Raw genomic sequence first — 21,122 nt, 5'->3', positions numbered from 1 at the left:
TAACTATGAGAAAAAGAGTGTTTATTTGCACTGACTGTGAAAAGACGTGGGTTTTCCCCTGATCGCCTCATGCTGGGAAATGCTTCCAACCCCCTGGAAAGAAAGAAATAACTGCTCACTTCCTCAAACATTCATTTGTAAAATTAGAACCTGTGGGAATGCTTACTTTTCTGGATAATGAAGGCAACCGGAAAGTTTAGAGAGAGCTCTTCATGGAGTGCTTAGAGTCATAGATGTATGGCATAGATATACTATGACTGTATCCACAAAATAAATCATGAATCTGAAGCAGAACTTGGAAAAATGATAGTTGCAACAAAATATTGCACTAAGGATATGCCCTTCCACAAATGCCACTATCACCTTTCGTCCATGCTCCAGCACTTTGTAATTTTAACTTTACATTTGGCCTTTCCACTAGGCCTGGGCGGTTTCGTTCGTTAATTTTGTAATTCGTTAAATATTCTATGTATTGTCGAAGGCTTTCATGGCTGGAATCACTAGGTTCTTGTGGGTTTTTTCGGGCTATAGAGCCATGTTCTAGAGGCATTTCTCCTGACGTTTCGCTTGCATCTATGGCAAGCATCCTCAGAGGTGGTGAGGTCTGTTGGAATTAGGACAATGGGTTTATATATCTGTGGAATGGCTGGGGTGGGGCAAGGAGCTCTTCCCTGCTGCAGTTAGGTGTGAATGTTTAGCTGATCACCTTCATTAGCATTTGAAGGCCTGCCTGAGCCTGGGAAAATCTGTTGCACAGATTAACACCTCCCAGCAACAGATTTTCCCAGGCTCAGGCAGGCCTTCAAATGCTAATGAAGGTGATCAGCTAAACATTCACACCTAACTGCAGCAGGGAAGAGCTCCTTGCCCCACCCCAGTCATTCCACAGATATATAAACCCATTTTCCTAGTTCCAACAGACCTCACAACCTCTGAGGATGCTTGCCATAGATGCAGGCGAAACGTCAGGAGAAATGCCTCTAGAACATGGCTCTATAGCCCGAAAAAACCCACGTTAAATATTCGTTATTTTTAACAATTACAAAACGATTACAAAACATATTTTCAAACCCGGAAGTGTTTTTAAATATCGAAACGGCATCCTCCATCTTTTTTACGGGCTTCCGCCCGTTTCGGAAATGACGTTTTAGGGATGGAGGATGCTGGGTGCGACGGGAGCCAATCCTGCGCTCCCAAGCACCGTGGCTCATTGTGATTGGGCGGGCTGCCCTTTAAAAGCGGCTCCGCGTGGCCGCAGTGCTCATTGCGAAGGAGACGGGAGGTGCGGGAGGGAGGCTTGGTTGGTTCTTGGCTGCTTGCTTGCATTCATTCATTCATTGCTTGTGCTTGCATTCATTCATTCATTCATTGCTGGGAGCAGCGGGGAGGCTTTGCCCTGTTTTCGCCCCACAACAGGGTAGGGCAAGCATTTTTTTATTTTTTTATTCTTTATTTTTATTTTATTTTATTCTTTTATTCTTCAAAAAATTAAAAAAATATTCTAAAAAAAGAAAAGACCCTTGTGTGGCTGTGTGTGTGACTTTGTCCCTGTCCTGTGGCTGTGTTCGCTCCACAACAGGGCAAGCATTGTTAATTTTCCATTTTTAAATATTTCTGAAAAATATCTTTCTTTTATTCTTCAAAAAATTTAATTTTTTTTTAAAAAAACGAAATTAACGAAATTAACGAAATTTCGTAAATACTGAACTTTTTCAAAGGAAAATTTTGTAATTATTTTAAATATCGAAACGCAAAAACCCCCCAAATACAAATCGATTTTAGAAACACATTTTTGCGTTGTTACCCAGGCCTACTTTCCACAGTTTTAATTGTGTGTTGTCTTATTGATAATGTGTATTTTTACTGTCTATGCTTTATTTTAACTGCTGTATTGTTGTTATTATTGCTTGTATTGTTGTGTTTGGGCTCGGCCTCATGTAAGCCGCACCGAGTCCCTTGGGGAGATGGTAGCAGGGTCCAAATAAAGTGTTGTTGTTGTTGTTGTTGTTGTTGTTGTTATTATTATTATTATTATTATTATTATGAGTATGTTTGTACAGGATTCAAGGCACTTCACTGCTCCCTTTCAATTTCTTTAAGGTGAATGGATGTCCCCACTTTTTAAATGGATGATCAGCCATGGCCAGAAGGGACATTATGAGTTTCATCTATGCTGACGATCATGCCATCACCGCACAAGCAGGGAGCTTTAAAATGGTTGAACAGAATTCGAAGCTTTAGGTGCTTTTACTGTCTATTACTTTAGGTGTTTTTACTGTCTTACCCCTAATGAAGCTCAAGCCCCACTACTCCCCCTTTACAAATACATTTTTTCTACTTCCTATGTCACCCAGGACATGCCCAGTGTGGAACACATCTCACCACACTAAAACAGTGGATGTGGCTCTTAATGACACATGCCGCATTATCACGGGGTGTCTGCACCCTACACCACTGGAGAAATTACACTGCTTAGCCGGTATTGCACCACCTGACATCCGCCGGGAAGTAGCAGCCATTAGTGAAAGGACCAAGGCAGAGACATCTCCAGCTCATCCCGTTTGGGTATCAGCCAGCACGTCAACGACTTAAATCTAGAAATAGTTTTCTAAGATCTACAGAGACACTCACTGGAACACCTCAGCAAGCGAGAGTCCAAAAGTGGCAGGCTCAAACCCAGCACCTCAACCAATGGCTGATACCAAATGAGAGACTCCCTCCTGGGCACACAGAGGACTGGTCGACCTGGAAGGCACTGAACAGACTGCGCTCTGGCACCACGAGATGCAGAGCCAACCTTCAGAAATGGGGCTACAAAGTGGAGTCCACGACATGCAAGTGTGGAGAAGAGCAAACCACTGACCACCTGCTGCAATGCAACCTCAGCCCTGCCACATGCATCATGGAGGACCTTCTTGCAGCAACACTGGAAGCACTCCAAGTGGCCAGATACTGCTCAAAGGACATTTAACCAACTACCAAACTCACAAATTTTGTATTTTGTCTTTTTGTTTGCTTTGTTCTGTTAGAAATGTAATATAATGGACTGGTTGCTCTGACACGACAAATAAATAAATAACCCAGGGTTTTAACGTTTTATCTTGCACATTTGGCCCACCCTTTTTGATTGATTTTATTATGTTATTCTGCATTGTCAATGTTATTTTGTTGCATTTGTTGTGTTTAATTTTCTATCGTTTTGTATATTATTTTGTTGTATTATTTTTGGGCTCGGCCTCATGTAAGCCGCCCCGAGTCCCCATTGGGGAGATAGTGCCAGGGTATAAATAAAATTATTATTATTACTACTACTACTACTGTCTATTACAACAATCAATCAGGGCTAGCTAACATCTCCCAACCAAGGATCCCCCTAGGGAGCAACCAGCCAGGTTTTGAAGCTGCAAGGCCATTAAATACTAATCAAGGTGGCCAGTTGCAACATTCACCCTTGCCTCGAGCAGACAAGAGTTCTTTCTCCCACCCTGGACATAATTCCAGATATAGAAGCCCCACTTGCCTAGTTTCCAACAGACCCCTCAAACTCTGAGGATACCTGCTGTAGATGTGGGCAAAACATCAGGAGAGAATGCTTCTGGAACATGGCCGCATTGCCCGGAAAACTCAAAGAAACATTGTGACTGCCATTGTTGCAGTCACAATTCCCACCTCCAACTTACCCCAGATAAAGCACCCTTGATTGAACGATGAACCGGAAGAGATATTTCAAGGCTTTTAGAGCAGCAAAGAGCAATTCCGTCTTGCTGGAATCATCCGCATTTCCAACATAATAGTTCAGAACCTTGGTGAGTTTTCTGAGAGGAGAGAAGAAAAACAACAACATGTGTACAGTGTTCCCTCATGTTCCAAGACCACCCACGAAAAGTGAAAATCCGCAAAGTAGGGATGCTATACATGTATATCGCATTCCAAGGGTGAGACAGAAGCAAGGACAGATTTAAAGGCATCTGTTGCACTCTACTACAGGAATAACCCTCTGACTTTAAAACACCACACGTTGGATATGGAAAACAATCCTTTTATTGAAGATAAGTAAAAGCAACAAAGTAAAAAAGCACTTTAAAGGAATAGGTAGATCCAGTTAGGTAAGAAGATAAGCAGGAACAAAATTAGTCCAAGGTAGAGTTCAGCAAAGTCCAAAAACAAAGTCCACACTCAGTTCTTGTGGGTTTTTTCGGGCTATATGGCCATGTTCCAGAGGCATTTCTCCTGACGTTTCGCCTGCATCTATGGCAAGCTTCCTCAGAGGTGAGGTGACCTCACCTCTGAGGAAGCTTGCCATTACTTAGGCGATCCCTCGTTGGACGAGTAAGATGGTCTTCCATCATGGGTTTCCTTGTGGGTCCGTATGTGGCTGTGGAGCCCTATTCTTGCTCTGCATCTTATTCCGCAGTGAGGGCATTGGTTTCCAGGTGGAAGGCGGTCCCGGTCGGGGTTGGCTTGACGCGCTTTCCTCTTGGCACGTTTCTCTCTTTCACCCTCCACTCGTGCCTCCTCAAATTCTGCAGCACTGCTGGTCACAGCTGACCTCCAGCTGGAGCGCTCAAGGGCCAGGGCTTCCCAGTTCTCAGTGTCTATGCCAGAGTTTTTAAGGTTGGCTTTGAGCCCATCTTTCAATCTCTTTTCCTGCCCACCAACATTCCGTTTTCCATTCTTAAGTTCAGAGTAGAGCAACTGCTTTGGGAGACGGTGGTCAGGCATCCGGACAACGTGGCCGGCCCAGCGGAGTTGATGTTGGAGGACCATCGCTTCAATGCTGATGGTCTTTGCTTCTTCCAGCACACTGACATTTGTCCACCTGTCTTCCCAGGAGATTTGCAGGATTTTCCGGCGAAGATGCAGGCGAAACGTCAGGAGAAATGCCTCTGGAACATGGCCATATAGCCCGAAAAAACCCACAAGAACTGAGTGATTCCGGCCATGAAAGCCTTCGACAAAGTCCACACTTCTCTAACAAAATCCAAAGAACCAGGAAATGTTGATCCAATGAATGAATGAGCAGGTAATCACAAAAACCAGGAAACATTGATCCAATGAATGAATGAGCAGGTAATCCTATGAATGAGCAGGTAATCACAAAAGATAAAAAAACAAACCAGGAAACAAGAAAGCATGAATCTTCCAAGCAAGGCTTCTCTAAGATGAGGACAAAAACTTAGCATGATTCTAAACAATGCTTCATCTGATTGTATTTTCCATGCTTGGAACCAGGGTGGGACAAAGGACTCTTGTCTGCTGGAGCTAGGTGTGAATGTTACAACTGACCGCCTTGATTAGCATATAATGCTGAACCAACCTGGACACAGCATTTTATTTGAGAACACAGAAATGCTGGACCACTCTCACAACCACCATGTCAGGCTACACAGAGAAGCCATTGAAATCCACAAGCATGGGGAGAATTTCAACAGAAAGGAGGAAACCATGAAAATGAACAAAATCTGGCTACCAGTAAAAAAAAAAAACTCCAAAATTAGAACAGCACAACAACAGAGAGAAAACAAACAAGGGCATCTAATCACCTCTCAACAAAAGATTGCTCCAGGCACTGCCAGGCCATCAAATGCTAATCAAGGTGGTCAGTTGAAACATTCATAGAATCAATCAAAGAATCATAGAATCAAAGAGTTGGAAGAGACCTCATGGGCCATCCAGTCCAACCCCCTGCCAAGAAGCAGGAATATTCACACCTAGCTCCAGCTGACAAGAGTCCTTTGTCCCACCCTGGTCATTCCACAGATATATAAACCCTTTCCCCCTAGTTCCAACAGACCTCACTACCTCTGAGGATGCTTGTCATAGATGCAGGCGAAACGTCAGGAGAGAATGCCTCTAGACCATGACCATATCGCCCGAAAAAACCTACAACAACCCATTAAGTCTTATTGTGTCCGACTCTGGGGGTTGGTGCTCATCTCCATTTCAAAGTGAAGTGCCGGCATTGTCCGTAGACACCTCCAAGGTCACATGGCTGGCATGACTGCACGGAGTGCCGTTACCTTCCCACCAGAACGATACCTATTGATCTACTCACATTTGCATATTTTCGAGCTGCTAGGTTGGCAGAAGCTGGGGCTAACAGCGGGAGCTCACGCCACTCCCCACATTCGAACCTGCGACCTTTCAGTCAGCAAGTTCAGCAGCTCAGCGCTGTAACCCACTGTGCCACCGGGGGCTCCATTTATAGCAGTGTAGACTCATATAATCCACTTCAAAGCACATAATCTGGATTATCTGCTTTGATAATCTGGATTATATGGCAGTGCAGACAGGGCCTACAATGAGTATGTGAAATTCCCCTGACTCTGATGCCATAGCATTGGTCTGAAAACAGTCAAGCCAAGTGTGTGGGCTTCTTCTGAGGCTGCCGTTGGCTTGTTTTGCTGGCAGGCTGCCCCAAATTGAAACTCCTTGGCATTCAGTCCTTTCATCCGGGTGGCATTACGTAAATGTCACACAGCAATGTCACAGAGCTGGCAAAGGAAAGCGTAGCTGAAGTTCGTCCAGCGTGTAAATCAAAGCCAGGAGGGGACATTTCATTTATCAAGCAGAGCAGGACTTCAATTATGGGTTTTCTGCAATGCAGTAACAACAGGGTATTAGCTTAGCGCTTGGGTGGGGAGCCTGGAGCAGAGTGGATACACACAGGTCAGGCTTTACTACAACTGCAAAATCATTCAACTCAAGCTAGGCAAAAATAGTGGCTCAAATGGGAGGTATGTTTTAGAAATTAAGGTGTAACATCAGAAGAGGTTGTTGTTGGGTGCCTTCAAGTTGTTTCTGACCTATGATGACTCTATAGTAGGTATGGGCAAACCCAGCCTGGGGTCTGAATGCAGCCCCTTGGGCTCTTTTCTCAGGCTCTCCTCTCTCTTACCATTCTTTCTTCTCTTTCCTTCCTCCTTCCCTCACTCTTTCTCCTTCCCATCCACCCTATCATCCTCCCTTTCTTTCCACTTTCTCCTTCTTTCCTTCCCTTTTGTCTTTTTTTCCTTCTCTCTTTCCTCCCTCCCTCTTTCTCCCTCCATCTATTCTCTTCCACCCTTTCATCCTTCTTTCCTTCTCTCTTTCCTCCCTCCCTCTTTCTCCCTCCCTCCATTCTCTTCCACCCTTTCATCCTTCTTTCCTTCTCTCTTTCCTCCCTCCCTCTTTCTCCCTCCCTCCATTCTCTTCCACCCTTTCATCCTTCTTTCCTTCTCTCTTTCCTCCCTCCCTCTTTCTCCCTCCCTCCATTCTCTTCCACCCTTTCATCCTTCTTTCCTTCTCTCTTTCCTCCCTCCCTCTTTCTCCCTCCCTCCATTCTCTTCCACCCTTTCATCCTTCTTTCCTTCTCTCTTTCCTCCCTCCCTCTTTCTCCCTCCCTCCATTCTCTTCCACCCTTTCATCCTTCTTTCCTTCTCTCTTTCCTCCCTCCCTCTTTCTCCCTCCCTCCATTCTCTTCCACCCTTTCATCCTTCTTTCCTTCTCTCTTTCCTCCCTCCCTCTTTCTCCCTCCCTCCATTCTCTTCCACCCTTTCATCCTTCTTTCCTTGTCTCTTTCCTCCCTCCCTCTTTCTCCCTCCCTCCATTCTCTTCCACCCTTTCATCCTTCTTTCCTTCTCTCTTTCCTCCCTCCCTCTTTCTCCCTCCCTCCATTCTCTTCCACCCTTTCATCCTTCTTTCCTTCTCTCTTTCCTCCCTCCCTCTTTCTCCCTCCCTCCATTCTCTTCCACCCTTTCATCCTCCTTTTCTTCTCTCTTTCCTCCCTCCCTCTTTCTCCCTCTCTCCATTCTCTCCCACCCTTTCATCCTTCTTTCCTTCTCTCTTTCCTCCCTCCCTCTTTCTCCCTCCCTCCATTCTCTTCCACCCTTTCATCCTTCTTTCCTTCTCTCTTTCCTCCCTCCCTCTTTCTCCCTCCCTCCATTCTCTTCCACCCTTTCATCCTTCTTTCCTTCTCTCTTTCCTCCCTCCCTCTTTCTCCCTCCCTCCATTCTCTTCCACCCTTTCATCCTTCTTTCCTTCTCTCTTTCCTCCCTCCCTCTTTCTCCCTCCCTCCATTCTCTTCCACCCTTTCATCCTTCTTTCCTTCTCTCTTTCCTCCCTCCCTCTTTCTCCCTCTCTCCATTCTCTTCCGCCCTTTCATCCTTCTTTCCTTCTCTTTTCTCCCTCCCTCTTTCGCCCTCCCTCCATTCTCTTCCACCCTTTCATCCTTCTTTCCTTCTCTCGTTCCTCCCTCCCTCCCCCTCCCTCCAATCTCTTTCACCCTTTCATCCTTCTTTCTTTCCTTCTATCCTTTCATCCTTCCCTCCTTTCTTCTCTTTTGTCTTTCCTTCCTTCTTTCCTTCTGCCTTACCTTTCTCCCTTCCCTCCATCTTTCTCCTTCCATCCTTTCATACTTCCTTCTCTTTCCTCCCTCTTTCTCCTTCCTTACTTTCCTTTTGTCTTTCTTCCTTCCCTCTTTCCTCCCTCCCTCTTTTTCCCTCTCTCCATTCTCTTTCACCTTTTTGCCTTCCTTTCCTTCTCTCTTTCCTTTCATCCTTCCTCTTCCTTACTTACCTTTTGTCCTTCCTTCCTTCCTTCCTTCCTTCCTTCCTTCCTTCTGCCTTACCTCTCTCCCTTCCCTCTTTCTCCTTCCACCCTTTCATCCTTCCCTCTTTTCTCCCTCTTTCTCCTTCCTTCCTTTCCTTTTGTCTTTCCTTCCTTCTCTTTCCTCCCTCCCTCCCTCTTTTCCACTCTCTCCATTCTCTTCCATCCTTTCGTCATCCTTCCCTCTCTCTTTCCTTCAATCCTTCCCTTCCACCCTTTCGTCCTTCCCTTCTTTCTTCCCTTTTGTCTTTCCTTCCTTCTTTCCATCCTTCCGCTTTATCACTTTCCATTCCTTCCATCTTTCTCCTTCCACCCTTTCATACTTTCTTCCCTCCTTTCCTCTTTCTTTTTCCTTCCTTCTCTATTTCCTCCCTCCCTCTTTTTCCCTCTCTCCATTCTCTTCCACCTTTTCGTCCTCCCTTCCTTCTCTCTTTCCTTCCCTACTTTCGTCCCTTTTATTTTTCCTTCTGCCTTACCTCTTTCCTTTCCTTCCGTCTTTCTCTTTCCTTTCCTTTCCTTTGGTCTTTCCTTCCTTCTCTCTTTCCTTTATCTTTCCCTTCCTTCCATCCTTCTTTTTCACCTTTTCATCCTTCCCTCCTTCTGTTTAGTCTTTCCTTCCTTCCCTCTTTCCTCAGTCCTTCCCTTCCCCCCCCCCCTTTCTCCTTCTACCCTTCCCTTCCTCCCATTCATCCTTCCTTCGTTCCTCCTCTCTTTCCTTCCTCCTTTCCCTTCTTTCTTTCCATCCATCCATCATCGGGAAACCAGACCTCCTATCAGGGGGTGCTACCCTGTGGCCTCCAAGTTAGATGTCATAAGATTGCAACCTCACAACCTCTGAGGATGCCTGCCATAGATTTGAGTGAAACGTCAGGAGAGAATGCTTCTGGAACATGGCTAGGCAGCCCAGAAAACTCACAACAAGCCATTGCAAGTTCCATCATCCCTTACCCCTGCCAATGCTGCTTTGGACAGGCAGTAGTCTAGTTCAACACATTTCCATCATCACCAATTTTGTTAGTCCTTTGTGGTACAAACACAACAGCAACAACAACAAAAAGTTACTTACAAATAAGCCAATGTGGCACTAAAGTGCTTGTAAATATACGTTTCCAGTACAGGATTGAAATGCTGAAACTTGATATCTCCAATCAGGGAAATAATAAATACCTATTAAAAGAAAGAGACGGAAGACATTCAGTGCCATGGCCTTTGACAAGAAGGGTTTGGCAAAATGATTTACAGTTTTGTTCCATACTGAGTTTTTGCGGCTAAAGTGGAATCAACGACTGATTTTATTTGGGCAGTGTTTTGGCTCTCAAGTGTCGCCAGCACACACCAGGCCAAAGTTACAGGATTTCTCATTAGCAGGGATAATTAAGTCATCTTCCATCCGCCTTTGGCTTTCCTTCTCTCTCTCTATTTAGTTGCATCCTCAGAATAGCTAGATGAGGGTGGCAACAATGTTCTCAGAAATGTTGTGTTTTTCTAAGTTATCTTTGTAGAAAAGCAAAATTATTCTGCTATGGTCTGGTCTCAGACCTCTTCACTTCAAACATGCCTGTTCTGGAAAGTCTGCAAATTGCTAAGACTGGATTATCCATAAGTAAAGGTTCCTCCGACATGAAGTCTAGTCATGTCTGACTCTGGGTGTTGGTGCTCATCTTCATTTCTAAGCTGAAGACCCGGCGTTGTCCATAGACACCTCCAAGGTCTTGTGGCCAGCCTGACTTCATGGAGCACCATTACCATCCTGCCAAGGCGGTGCTTATTGATCTATTCACATTTGCATGTTTTTGAACTGCTAGGTTCCCAGAAGCTGGGGCTAACAGCAGGAGCTCACCCCGGTCTTCGTATTCAAACCACCAACCTTTCAGTCGGCAAGTTCAGCAGCTCAGTGGTTTAACCCAATGTGTTACCAGAGGGCCCTTGGATTATCCATACTCCTCCATTTTCTAACCAACTGCATCTTGATTGGATTGGAGTGAGCTTCTGGGCCTTAGTCTAGCTTGCTGTGAAACTTTGCAGCCCGAAAGACAGTTGCATCTGTCAAGTAGGAAATTTAGATATCGCTCTATGCGGAGAGGCTAATTTAACTAATTTATGACACCATAAAACTTTCCAGCAATGTGCAGTACTCCATCAAAGGACTCGGTATCAAAAATGGACGGTGAAGCTCCCCCTACGGATGGAATCGAGTATACTCTCATGAAGCTGGAAAAGCTGGAATGTTAAATTCCTCTGTGTCTGTCTATATTTGTTGTATGTCTAATTGGCATTGTATGTTTTCCATGTATATGTGCATTGTAATCTGCCCTGAGTCCCCTGCAGGGTGAGAAGGCGGAATACAAATACTATAAATAAATAAATACTTACCAGTGCATCAAAGACAAGGAAATCATAGGATTCGTTGTCAGACATTTCCATCATTATGCTGAAAAGTGCATCCAGTGTATCTTGCAAGAACTAGAGATGAAACACAGAGATTGTGACACTAAAGAGATAGAAATTAAGGATATTTTCCTGCAACTCTCTAGATCCCAACTTATGCTCTGTCCAGCTGTGTGTAAGCAACCACAAGAGCATCAGTATTATAACTTAAGGTATGTCATTACTCTGGAGGGGGGGGGGGGGGAAAGCTCAGAGGTAATGATATATTGGGAATTCACCAAGAAGGTCCACATTCTTGCCGAGGTCACCCAGGTAAGGCAAGGAATGATGTCAACTGAGACCTTTGTTAATCCCTGCACTCAGTTCCATGCAAAAGCCAGAAACAGAACCAAACACATGGAAGAAACCACTTCCTATAAAGAGGGTGGGATTTGAGGTTCCTTCCACTTGGCAAAAATGGACTGGCTAGAAAGATGGGGACAGAGCCTAAGTGGGCTAGAGGAAAAAAGTGTCTTTTAAACTGGAGCTTGAAGTCCTTTTTTTAGACAGTTAGGGTTTGGAGCTGTTAGAGAGAAGAAGTGTTGGTGTTAGCGAGAGCGAGTTTGGGTTTGAGAAGAAGATTGGGTCAGTCTTTTGTGAAGTATTCAGAGTGGCTATTGAGTAAATAGCTAGAATACTGTTTTGTGGAGGAGCAGTACCCCGTTAGAGGTCTGTTCAATTCCTAGGGAAGTCTAGTTCAGGGTATTTTTGGCTAGATTCCTGAGGGAAAGTTTTGGGAGTTACTTTCAAAGATTCATTTCCTGAAATAATTTTCTGTGGTGGAACTTTGAAGACTTGTAACCTAGAAGATTCTAAGATTTTGACTCTAATGCAACCGTAAGTTTTTTATGCCAGGATTTTACTGAAACCATTAAGCATTTGTACCTGAATATTTCAAGCTTGTTCAATAAATGTTCTTGTTATTTTTATCAACTTATACCAGCCTCAGTGTGAATACCTTTGTGGTCAAAGTATTATTAAAGTCAGCTTCACAGTAGCCTCTAAGAAACTATAGTCACACAGTGTGTGTTACAGAACCAACTCTAAATATTACCTCAGCCTGAATAATATTGAAATGGTGGCAGCGGAATTCATTTGAAAAATTATTTTTAAGTCTCTCAGTTCCAGTGGTTCCCAGTTCCTAACTTTTAAATATAGAGTTGGTTCAGCAACCATACTTCCTCTTCCTTTTGTGAGTGTTATAATTTTGGTTGAGCAACGTTGGGATTTATTTTATATATTTTCCCCTGTCTAGAATAAAATTAATTTAAAATCTTACTACTACTCTATATCGCTGCTTTATTATAGGGACCTATCCAAGTTTGGATGGAAACGCTGGTGAAGAAACATAATTTCCAGTAAAGTCAGGTGGCAATCACTTGCGGGAAGACCCTCCTAGTAAAAGAGGTTCTTGCAGACGTAAACCTTCCCTATTCTTTCTTTTCTTCAGTTACAGAGGTAACTTTTTCTCCAGATGGCAGATAAGATCCTGGAATCTTTACATCCTAACCCTAAGCCGTTGTGGTTAGAAAAAAGCAAGGTTTTTTCCCTATCTATAACTTAAGGTTAGTTCTGGAGAAAAAGCAGTGAAGACTCTCTCTCTATAACTATATAATTCAATCTTCTCAATTAAGCTTATCTATCTATAATATCTCAATATAGCTCAATACACAATATATAATATATAATATACTATCTATAGCTTAATATAACTTACTCAATTTATAATGTATAGCGTAATATTTATCTATAACTCAATTTATCTCAATACTTATCTATAATGTAGTTTTTGCAATAGTTTTCCTGCCTAACCATCAGCACGTCTGAAGTCTTTCCTCTAAACTGAAAAGGCAGGGGAGATTCCAAAATGGAGATCTCTTCCCTGGGAGAAAAGGTGGTCCCTAGACCCAAAAAGATACCTTTCTGAACCAATAGCTGCAAAGGAGGCCTGCAGACTGGCTTTGCAGACTCTGATATTATTTAGGGCTCTTGCAAAGCTGAAGCAGCCCTGGGAGAAAATGCAAGAGGGAGCAACCTCAAGCAACTGTAAAGCAAGGCAAATCAGGCTCCTGGGAGATGGAACAGTATCAGGTTGAATGTGCTGCAACTCCCTGAAGCTTCAGAAGTTGGAGTAGTTTGTAAGCCATGTTGTGATCACAGAGCCTGAGACTTTTCTCCAGACCAAAGTTGGTAGAAACCAACCTCCTGAACCTAAAATGTTTTGAACAAAGAAACAGTAATGGCAGGCAAAGTGCACTCCAAAATAGTTGCAAATCATACCTTGACAATTTCTCCTCCTTCTACCTCCATGAGCTTCTTCAGATTGTGGCCAATGTTCTGGGAATTTGAGCGCCAGTTCAGCAAACCCAGCAGGTCAACTAACAATATGACAAAGCAACAAAGATAGGGTCACAAAGACAATTTACTGCAGTAGCTGCAGAAGAATACTAAGAGGGACTATTCTGTCACGCGCTGGGTCTGTAAAGAATTTCCTTTAGAACAGGACGTGCAACCTTTGCCCAGCGGGAAGCCAGGGGGCCCAAGGAGAAGTTCTCAGAGGTTTTCCACCACAAATGACCTTTAGATGGCTTGTGAAGTATAACAAAGTCTTTTATTAATGAACAATCAAACAGAAACTTCTCTTGCCTTCAATAAAGCTAAACAAATGCTTCCAGGCTTTTATGCAACTGGTGACTTCCTAAACTTGCCCATGAAGGACAGGCAACTGTCTTCAATAACTTCTTCTTTACTTTAAAGGAAAATCCTTTTTTTAACTTCTCCCAGGCTTACTGATGTGGGCTCCGCTACCAGGGCAAACTGCTTCTCGAACGCCGAGTGGACCTACCAGTAAAGGCTTAGATGTTCTCCAGCTGGAGTTCTTTGGTCTTTAGGGATGTTTCCCTGGAAATCTTTGGAGACTCTTAAGACTGTTTTCCCCCGGAAAGTCTTGGATGCTCTTAAGACTGTTTCCCCCCGGAAAGTCTTAAGGGTTGAAGCTTTTGTACAGGGGAAGCTTGCACACGTCCTGTGCATTAGCTTTCATTGCGGAGACTAACTAAGAAATGGCTCCCTTCCCTTCTCAATTGCCCTGAGCAAGGAGTGGGACCAAAACTTAACGATGATGGACAGGTGACTTGCCCTATGACTGCAACCAAAGGAAGCCACCTATCTGCAAGCAAACATTTAATGCAAAGCAAATAAAATTGGAGCTCCTGTACCAGAACAGGGACACAAGGTTTATTTCTGGCCTCCATTCATACTAAGAGGTCGGGGCCAGCCAAAACTGCCCAAAATATATGTCTGCTCCTTTGCTGCTATGATTAATTCAAATACGCAATGTCAGATAAAGCCTTAGAAGCCTGGAGGACAGAGCAGACTTCTTATAGATCAGAGAAAAGGGTTTGGATCAGTGGTTCTCAGCCTTCCGAATACCATGACCCCTGAACACAGTTCCTCATGTTGTGGTGACCCCCAACCATAACATTCTTTTCATTGCTATTTCATAACTGTGATTTTGCTATTGCTATGAATCGTAATGTAAATATCTGACATCCAGGATGTATTTTCATTCACTGGACCAAATTTGCACAAATACCCAATACGCCCAAATTTGAAAACTGGTAAGGTTGGGGAGAGATTGATTTTGTCATTTGGGAGTTGTAGTTGCTGGGATATCTAGTACCCCTACAATCAAAGAGCATTTTGAACTCCACCAATAATGAAATTGAACCAATCTTGGCACACAGAACTCCCACGACCAAGAGAAAATAGTGGAAGGGATTGGTGGACATTGACCCTGAGTTTTGGAGTTGTAGTTCACCTACATCCAGAGAGCACTGTGGGCTCAAACAATGAATTGAACCTATCTTGGCACACAGAACTCCCACGACCAAGAGAAAATAGTAGAAGGGTTTGGTGGGCATTGACCTTGAGTTTTGGAGTTGTAGTTCACCTACATCCAGTAAGCACTGTGGACTCAAACAATGATGGATATGGACCAAACTTGGCACAATTACTCAATATGCCCAAAAGTGAACACCGGTGGAGTTTGGGGAAAATAGACCATGACACTTGGGAGTTGACATTGCTGGGATTTCTAGTTCACCTACAATCAAAGAGCATTTTGAACTCCACCAATGATGAAATTGAACCAAGCTTGGCACACAGAACTCCCACGACCAAGAGAAAATAGTGGAAGGGTTTGGTGGGAATTGACCTTGAGTTCTGGAGTTGTAGTTCTCCTACATCCAGAGAGCAATGTGGACTCAAACAATGATGGATCTGGACCAAACTTGGCACAAATACTCAATATGGCCAAAAGTGAACACCAGTGGATTTTGGAGAAAATAGACTTTGACATTTGGGAGTTGTTGTTGCTGGGATTTCTAGTTCACCTACAATCAAAGAGCATTCTGAACCCCACCAATGATAGAATTGGGCCAAACTCCCCACACAAAAGCCCCATGACCAACAGAAAATACTGTGTTTTCTGATGGTCTTTGGTGACCCCTTTGACACCCCCCTCGTGACCACTAGGTTGAGAAACGCTGGTGTAATCCTTCTCCTTTACTGAGAAATGAAGTTAACTTATGAAGAATAAGCAAATGCATAGGCAAGGACAGTCTTAACGTGCACATTATATTCCAGTTAGACCACTTGCATTCAGCTTGTTTGCATTTACTCAGGTTTACCAGCTTACCATTTTGTGTCAGCTTTGTAGAACAGATGAGGGTTGCAATCTGGAAACTATCCTTAGTACTTTCTTTGGATGCAGTAAAGTTAGTCGCTGGATGTTTGGCGAGCAGACCATCCCTGTCCTCCATTTCCACTTTGGTGCTAGGCAGTGTCAAATAAAACTTGGCATCTTCCATTTTCTTGTTCTCACCCTATTGATATAAAGAAAAACAAAAATAAAGAGGGAGACGAGAATTTGATATTGCTATAATGAGCCTTCCCCAACTTAATGCCTTTGAGATATGTTGGAGCACACTTTGCATCATAGTTGGGTAAAGCAAAGGTAAAGGTTTCCCCTTGACATTAAATCCAGTCGTGTCCGACTCTGGGGGTTGGCACTCATCTTCATTTCTAAGCCGAAGAACCGGCATTGTCCGTAGACACCTCCAAGATCATGTGGCCAGCATGACTCAATGGAGTGCTGTTACCTTCCTGCTGGAGTGGTACCTATTGATCTACTCAAATTTGCATGTTTTTGAACTGCTAGGTTGGCAGAAGCTGGGGTTAATGACAGGAGCTCATGCCACTCCATAGATTCGAACCACCAACCTTTCGGTCAGCAAGTTCTGCAACTCAGTGGTTTAACCCACTGCGCCACCCCCCCCCCCCCACCCTCGATAGTTGGGTATGATGTCCAAAACATATGAAGCATATCAGGTTGGGGTACATCTACTTATAGAAACAACTAGTTTCTTCCAATGCTGTTATGGATCCAATCTTAGAGTTACAGATCTCTATCTGCTCAGTATTTCTACCTACTCATTGAGGACTGAAGACTTGTGCAGTCAGGGATGAAACCCAACAATTCCATAATGCTATGTATTCATACTTGTGGCAGTTCCTTATCACTCTAACTACACGGCTATCTATAAGAACAATGTAAATACACAAATGTCCTGCTGTTATAAACTTCAGCAAAAGTATCAATTCAACTAAAATGAGAATACTCAATTAATTCATATAGTATACAAGCATAGGGAACAAATGCAATGGGACTATTTACAATGGTAAAACAAACATAATATTCGTGTTTTCCAAATGATTAGTCGGATTGTTTAGCCTAAAGAAGAGAAGGGTGAGAGGAGATATGATAGCCATGTATAAATATGTGAGAGGAAGCCACAGGGAGAAGGGAGCAAGCTTGTTTTCTGCTTCCCTGGAGACTAGGACGCAAGGGAACAATGGCTTCAAAGTACAAGAACGGAGATTTCATCTGAACATGAGGAAGAACTTCCTGACTGTGAGAGTCGTTCAGCAGTGGAACTCTCTGCCCCGGAGTGTGGTGGAGGCTCCTTCTTTGGAAGCTTCTAAACAGAGGCTGGATGGCCATCTGTTGGGGGTGAATTGAATGCAATATTCCTGCTTCTTGGCAGAATGGGGTTAGACTGGATGGCCCGTGAGGTCTCTTCCAACTCTTTGATTCTATGATTCTTTGGCATAGACACTGAGAACTGAGAAGCCCTGGCCCTTGAGTGCTCCAGCTGGAGGTCAGCTGTGACCAGCAGTGCTGCAGAATTTGAAGAGGCACGAATGGAGGGCGGAAGAGAGAAACGTGCCAAGAGGAAGGTATGTCAAACCAACCGAGACTGCCTTCCACCTGGAAACCAATGTCCTCACTATGGGAGAAGATGCAGATCAAGAATTGGCCACGATAGTCCACGCTCTGGTTACATCCCATTTAGACTACTGCAACACTCTCTACATGGGGTTGCCTTTGAAGACAGCTCGGAAGCTTCAACTAGTGTAACGTTCGGCAGCCATGATTCTAACAGGAGCGGAACGCAGGAAGCATACAACCCCCCTGTTGCGCCAACTCCACTGGCTACCGATTTGCTACTGGGCTCAATTCAAAGTGCTGGCGTTGGCCTTTAAAGCCCTAAACGGTTCCGGCCCAAGCTACCTATCCGACCGCATCTCTGCCTATGAACCCACTTTGAGATCTTCCGGGGAGGCCCTGCTCTCGATCCCGCCTGCCTCACAGGCACGGCTGGCGGGGATGAGAGATAGGGCCTTCTCGGTGGTGGCCCCTCGGCTGTGGAACACCCTTCCCATGAATATTAGACTAGCTCCATCATTAATGGTATTCCGCAAAAAAGTGAAGACCTGGTTGTTTGAGCAGGTGTTCGAATAGTCAGTGCAATGATTGTAATGAACATAGGAATGGAACAATGGATGGCGGATCTGGATCATGTTTTTAGTGATGAGACGCTAGTGAATGGCTATTGTTGTTAATTGTATATTATTGTATAAGGTGTTATGATGTCAACTGTTTTTATACCGTGTTATTGTAGTATCAAATTTTTGCTGTTCTTTTGTTAACCGCTGTGAGTTACCTAAGGGCTGAGAACAGCGGTATACAAATAAAGTAAATAAATAATAAATAATAGGGCTCCACAGTCACCTACGGACCCACCGCCAGTACACTACACTTGGAGGACCATCATCCTCGGACTACGAGGGATCGCCTAAGTAAGTAAGTAAATAGTCTCATTGCATTTGTTCCCTATGCTTGTGAACTATATGAATTAACTGAGTATTCTCATGTTTAATTGAACTGATACTTTTGCTGAAGTTTGTAGCAACAGGACATTTGTGTATTTACATTGCAGTTCCTTATCACACTGAGTCAGCAGATGGAAAAGGCCCAAAAATGTCACCCCATCGTGCTCCTACTGCAAGTGAAACAGGTTTTGCTGCTGAGTGTTAAGCTGGGTCTGAGGGTGGTGTGTCTTGGGGATGTTGGCTGAGATCACAAAGAAGCCCTTGCCCGCTGATTAGGAAGTACCTTGTAGACTATTAAATGATGCTTGCCGTCCCGCAGAGTGGTGCCATCCGCATTCATCAGCTTCACAAATGACATTCCAAAAGCCTTTTCAGATTTATCTCTTGCTGTCAGAGTGGGAAAGAAGAGGAGGGTGAAAGGAGAAAAAGGGACTGCTTGCTGCCTTTTTTTGCAACTGAATTATCACACAGCATGTAACAACAAGGTCATTTTTTAATGTTAATCTCCAGTCATCACACACACTCACACAACTAACCACAGCACTAGTAAAAAAAAATTTCATGTCAGGAACGACTTGAGAAACTGCAAATTGCATTTGGTGTGAGAAAATTGGCCATCTGTAAGAAGGTTGCTCAGGGGACGCCCGGATGTTTTCCTAGACGACACAGCCGGACAAGATCCCTTCCAGTCCGGCTTCCGTGCGGGGCACGGGACAGAGACTGTGCTGGTCTCCATCACGGATCGCCTTCGATGCCAGCTTGATCAGGGCAGGTCGGCGCTGCTTGTGTTATTGGATCTCACAGCAGCATTGGACACAGTCGACCACAGTCTTCTGACCCACCGCCTTGCTGCTGTGGGAGTGAGTCAGGGGGAGAGCTTTAAATTGGCTGTCCTTCCTTCACAACCGTGGACAGCGAGTGGAGAGGGGAGGCCTGGTCTCTGAGAGGTCCCCTCTCTCTATCTTGTGGGGTTCCTCAGGGGGCCATTCTCTCCCCTCTGTTGTTTAACATCTATATGTGACCACTTGCTCAGCTGGTTTGAGGTTTTGGGCTGGAGTGTTACCAGTACGCTGATGACACTCAGCTGGTGCTGAAGATGGAAGGCCGACCGGACTCTGTACCCGATTGTTTCCATCAGTGCCTCGAGGCCGTGACTGGATGGCTGCGTGCCAGCAGGTTGAGGGTGAATCCAGCAAACACGGAGATCCTATGGCTGGGTCAACCGGGCAGTGGAGATATCCAGCTGCCTACCCTGGATGGCGAGGAGCTACGCCTGTCATCGTTGGTCAAGAGTCTGGGAGTCCTTTTGGACCCTCTGCTGAGGATGGAGGCCCAGGTCTCCATCATGAGCAGAACTGCCTTTTTTCACCTGCGGCAGGCTAGACGGCTGGCCCCCTCCCTGTCCAGGGACGACCTAGCTACGGTGATCCAGGCTACGGTCATCTCAAGACTGGACTACTGTAACGCCCTCTACATTGGCCTTCCTCTGTCAGTGATCCGGAAGCTCAACTTGGTACAAAATGCAGCTGCTCGGCTTCTTGCAGGAATTCCGATGAGATGCCACATCACCCCAATCTTACTACAGCTGCATTGGTTACCAATTGAGCACCGGATCACTTTCAAAGTGATGGTACTCCCCTTGAAGGCCTTGCATGGTCTGGGCCGATGTACCTGAGGGACCGCCTCACCCCTTCCCAACCCCAGAGATCCCTCCACTCTGAGGACCAAGATCTATTGGAAATTCCCAGTGTCAAGACCTTGTGTCTAACAGCAACCAGATGCAGAGCCTTCACAGCAGTGGCACCATCACTCTGGAACACTCTGCCACCTGAAGTCCGTGCCTTGCGGGTCTTATCAGCTTTCTGCAGGGCACGTAAGACATATCTGTTTCGACGGGCCTTTGATCTTTGATTGCTGTTTTTAAATTGTTTGTAAATTGTGTTCAATTTTAGCCTGTTCTTGTAAGTCGCTCCGAGCCTCAGGGGAGTGGCGGCATATACGTTCAAATAATAAATAAATAAATAAATAAATCTTGTGGGAGGCTTCTCTCATGTCCCCGCATGGGAAGCTGGAGTTGACAGATGGGAGCTCACCCACTCCCTGGATTCGAACCACCGACCTTCACGTCTTTCAGGTCAGCAGTTCTGCTGGCACAAGGGTTCAACCCATTGCGCCAATTGGGAGCTCCAGCACTAGTAATACAAAAGGCTAACAGATAGGGAAGATTGCTGTTCGTCATATTCCATTCCATTCACTTCTATATTTATCCAAATATCGAGAACAGGAGCTGTCCTTCTTTGCAGTACTTACATTCCTGTGACGATCGATGGCGGAAAGTAAATCTTAAGTGGTAGTGTCCAACTTCTTTTATTTCAATGGACACCTGTATGCAATAAAACAATGTGTAAAAATTACGTAGAAGCCATAAGCAATGTGAGATGTTCAGAGGAAACCCAAGTAAAGAATTATACATGTGTTGCACTCCAGGACAAGAAAAGCCCTCTGACTGTTGATTGGAAAACAATCCTTTTTATTGACGATAATTAAAAAGCAGCAAGTAAAAAGCACTTTAAAGATATAGGTAAATCCAATTAGGTAAGAAGAGAAGCAGGAGCAAAAATAGTCCAGGGTAAAGTTCAGCAAAGTCCGTAAAACAAAGTCCACACTTCTCTAAATATAATTCAGGAAAACGGGAAACATTAATCCAAGGCATGAGTAGGCATTCATACAATCCAAGAAGTCAAACCATGAAACAAGAAAATACTTAGACAAAATCTTCTAAGCAAAGCGTGCATGAAACAAGGGCACAATCTACACTTGATTCCAACGATGCTTCATCTGACTATTTTTCCCATACTTGGAACTTTTATCCC

At 44.5% G+C, this 21,122-nt stretch overlaps 1 protein-coding gene across 2 annotated transcripts in view; it reads right to left on the bottom strand.

Moving 5' to 3' along the window:
• Positions 1-21,122, bottom strand: part of DOCK5 (dedicator of cytokinesis 5) — a 204,389-nt gene that overhangs the window by 89,844 nt on the left and 93,423 nt on the right. For both annotated transcript variants that reach the window (XM_067470674.1, XM_067470675.1), the window contains exons 16-22: positions 20,560-20,632; positions 18,533-18,636; positions 15,713-15,899; positions 13,294-13,391; positions 10,960-11,049; positions 9,653-9,753; positions 3,681-3,815 (exon numbers count right to left, since the gene is read on the bottom strand). In XM_067470674.1, the coding sequence (XP_067326775.1) occupies positions 3,681-3,815; positions 9,653-9,753; positions 10,960-11,049; positions 13,294-13,391; positions 15,713-15,899; positions 18,533-18,636; positions 20,560-20,632 (788 nt within the window). The remainder of the gene's footprint in view (positions 1-3,680; positions 3,816-9,652; positions 9,754-10,959; positions 11,050-13,293; positions 13,392-15,712; positions 15,900-18,532; positions 18,637-20,559; positions 20,633-21,122) is intronic.

The sequence above is a fragment of the Anolis sagrei genome, chromosome 7 (genome assembly GCF_037176765.1).
Source record: "Anolis sagrei isolate rAnoSag1 chromosome 7, rAnoSag1.mat, whole genome shotgun sequence".
In the NCBI taxonomy this organism is placed as follows: Eukaryota; Metazoa; Chordata; class Lepidosauria; order Squamata; family Dactyloidae; genus Anolis; species Anolis sagrei.
This window is presented reverse-complemented; position numbering and strand designations above follow the sequence as displayed.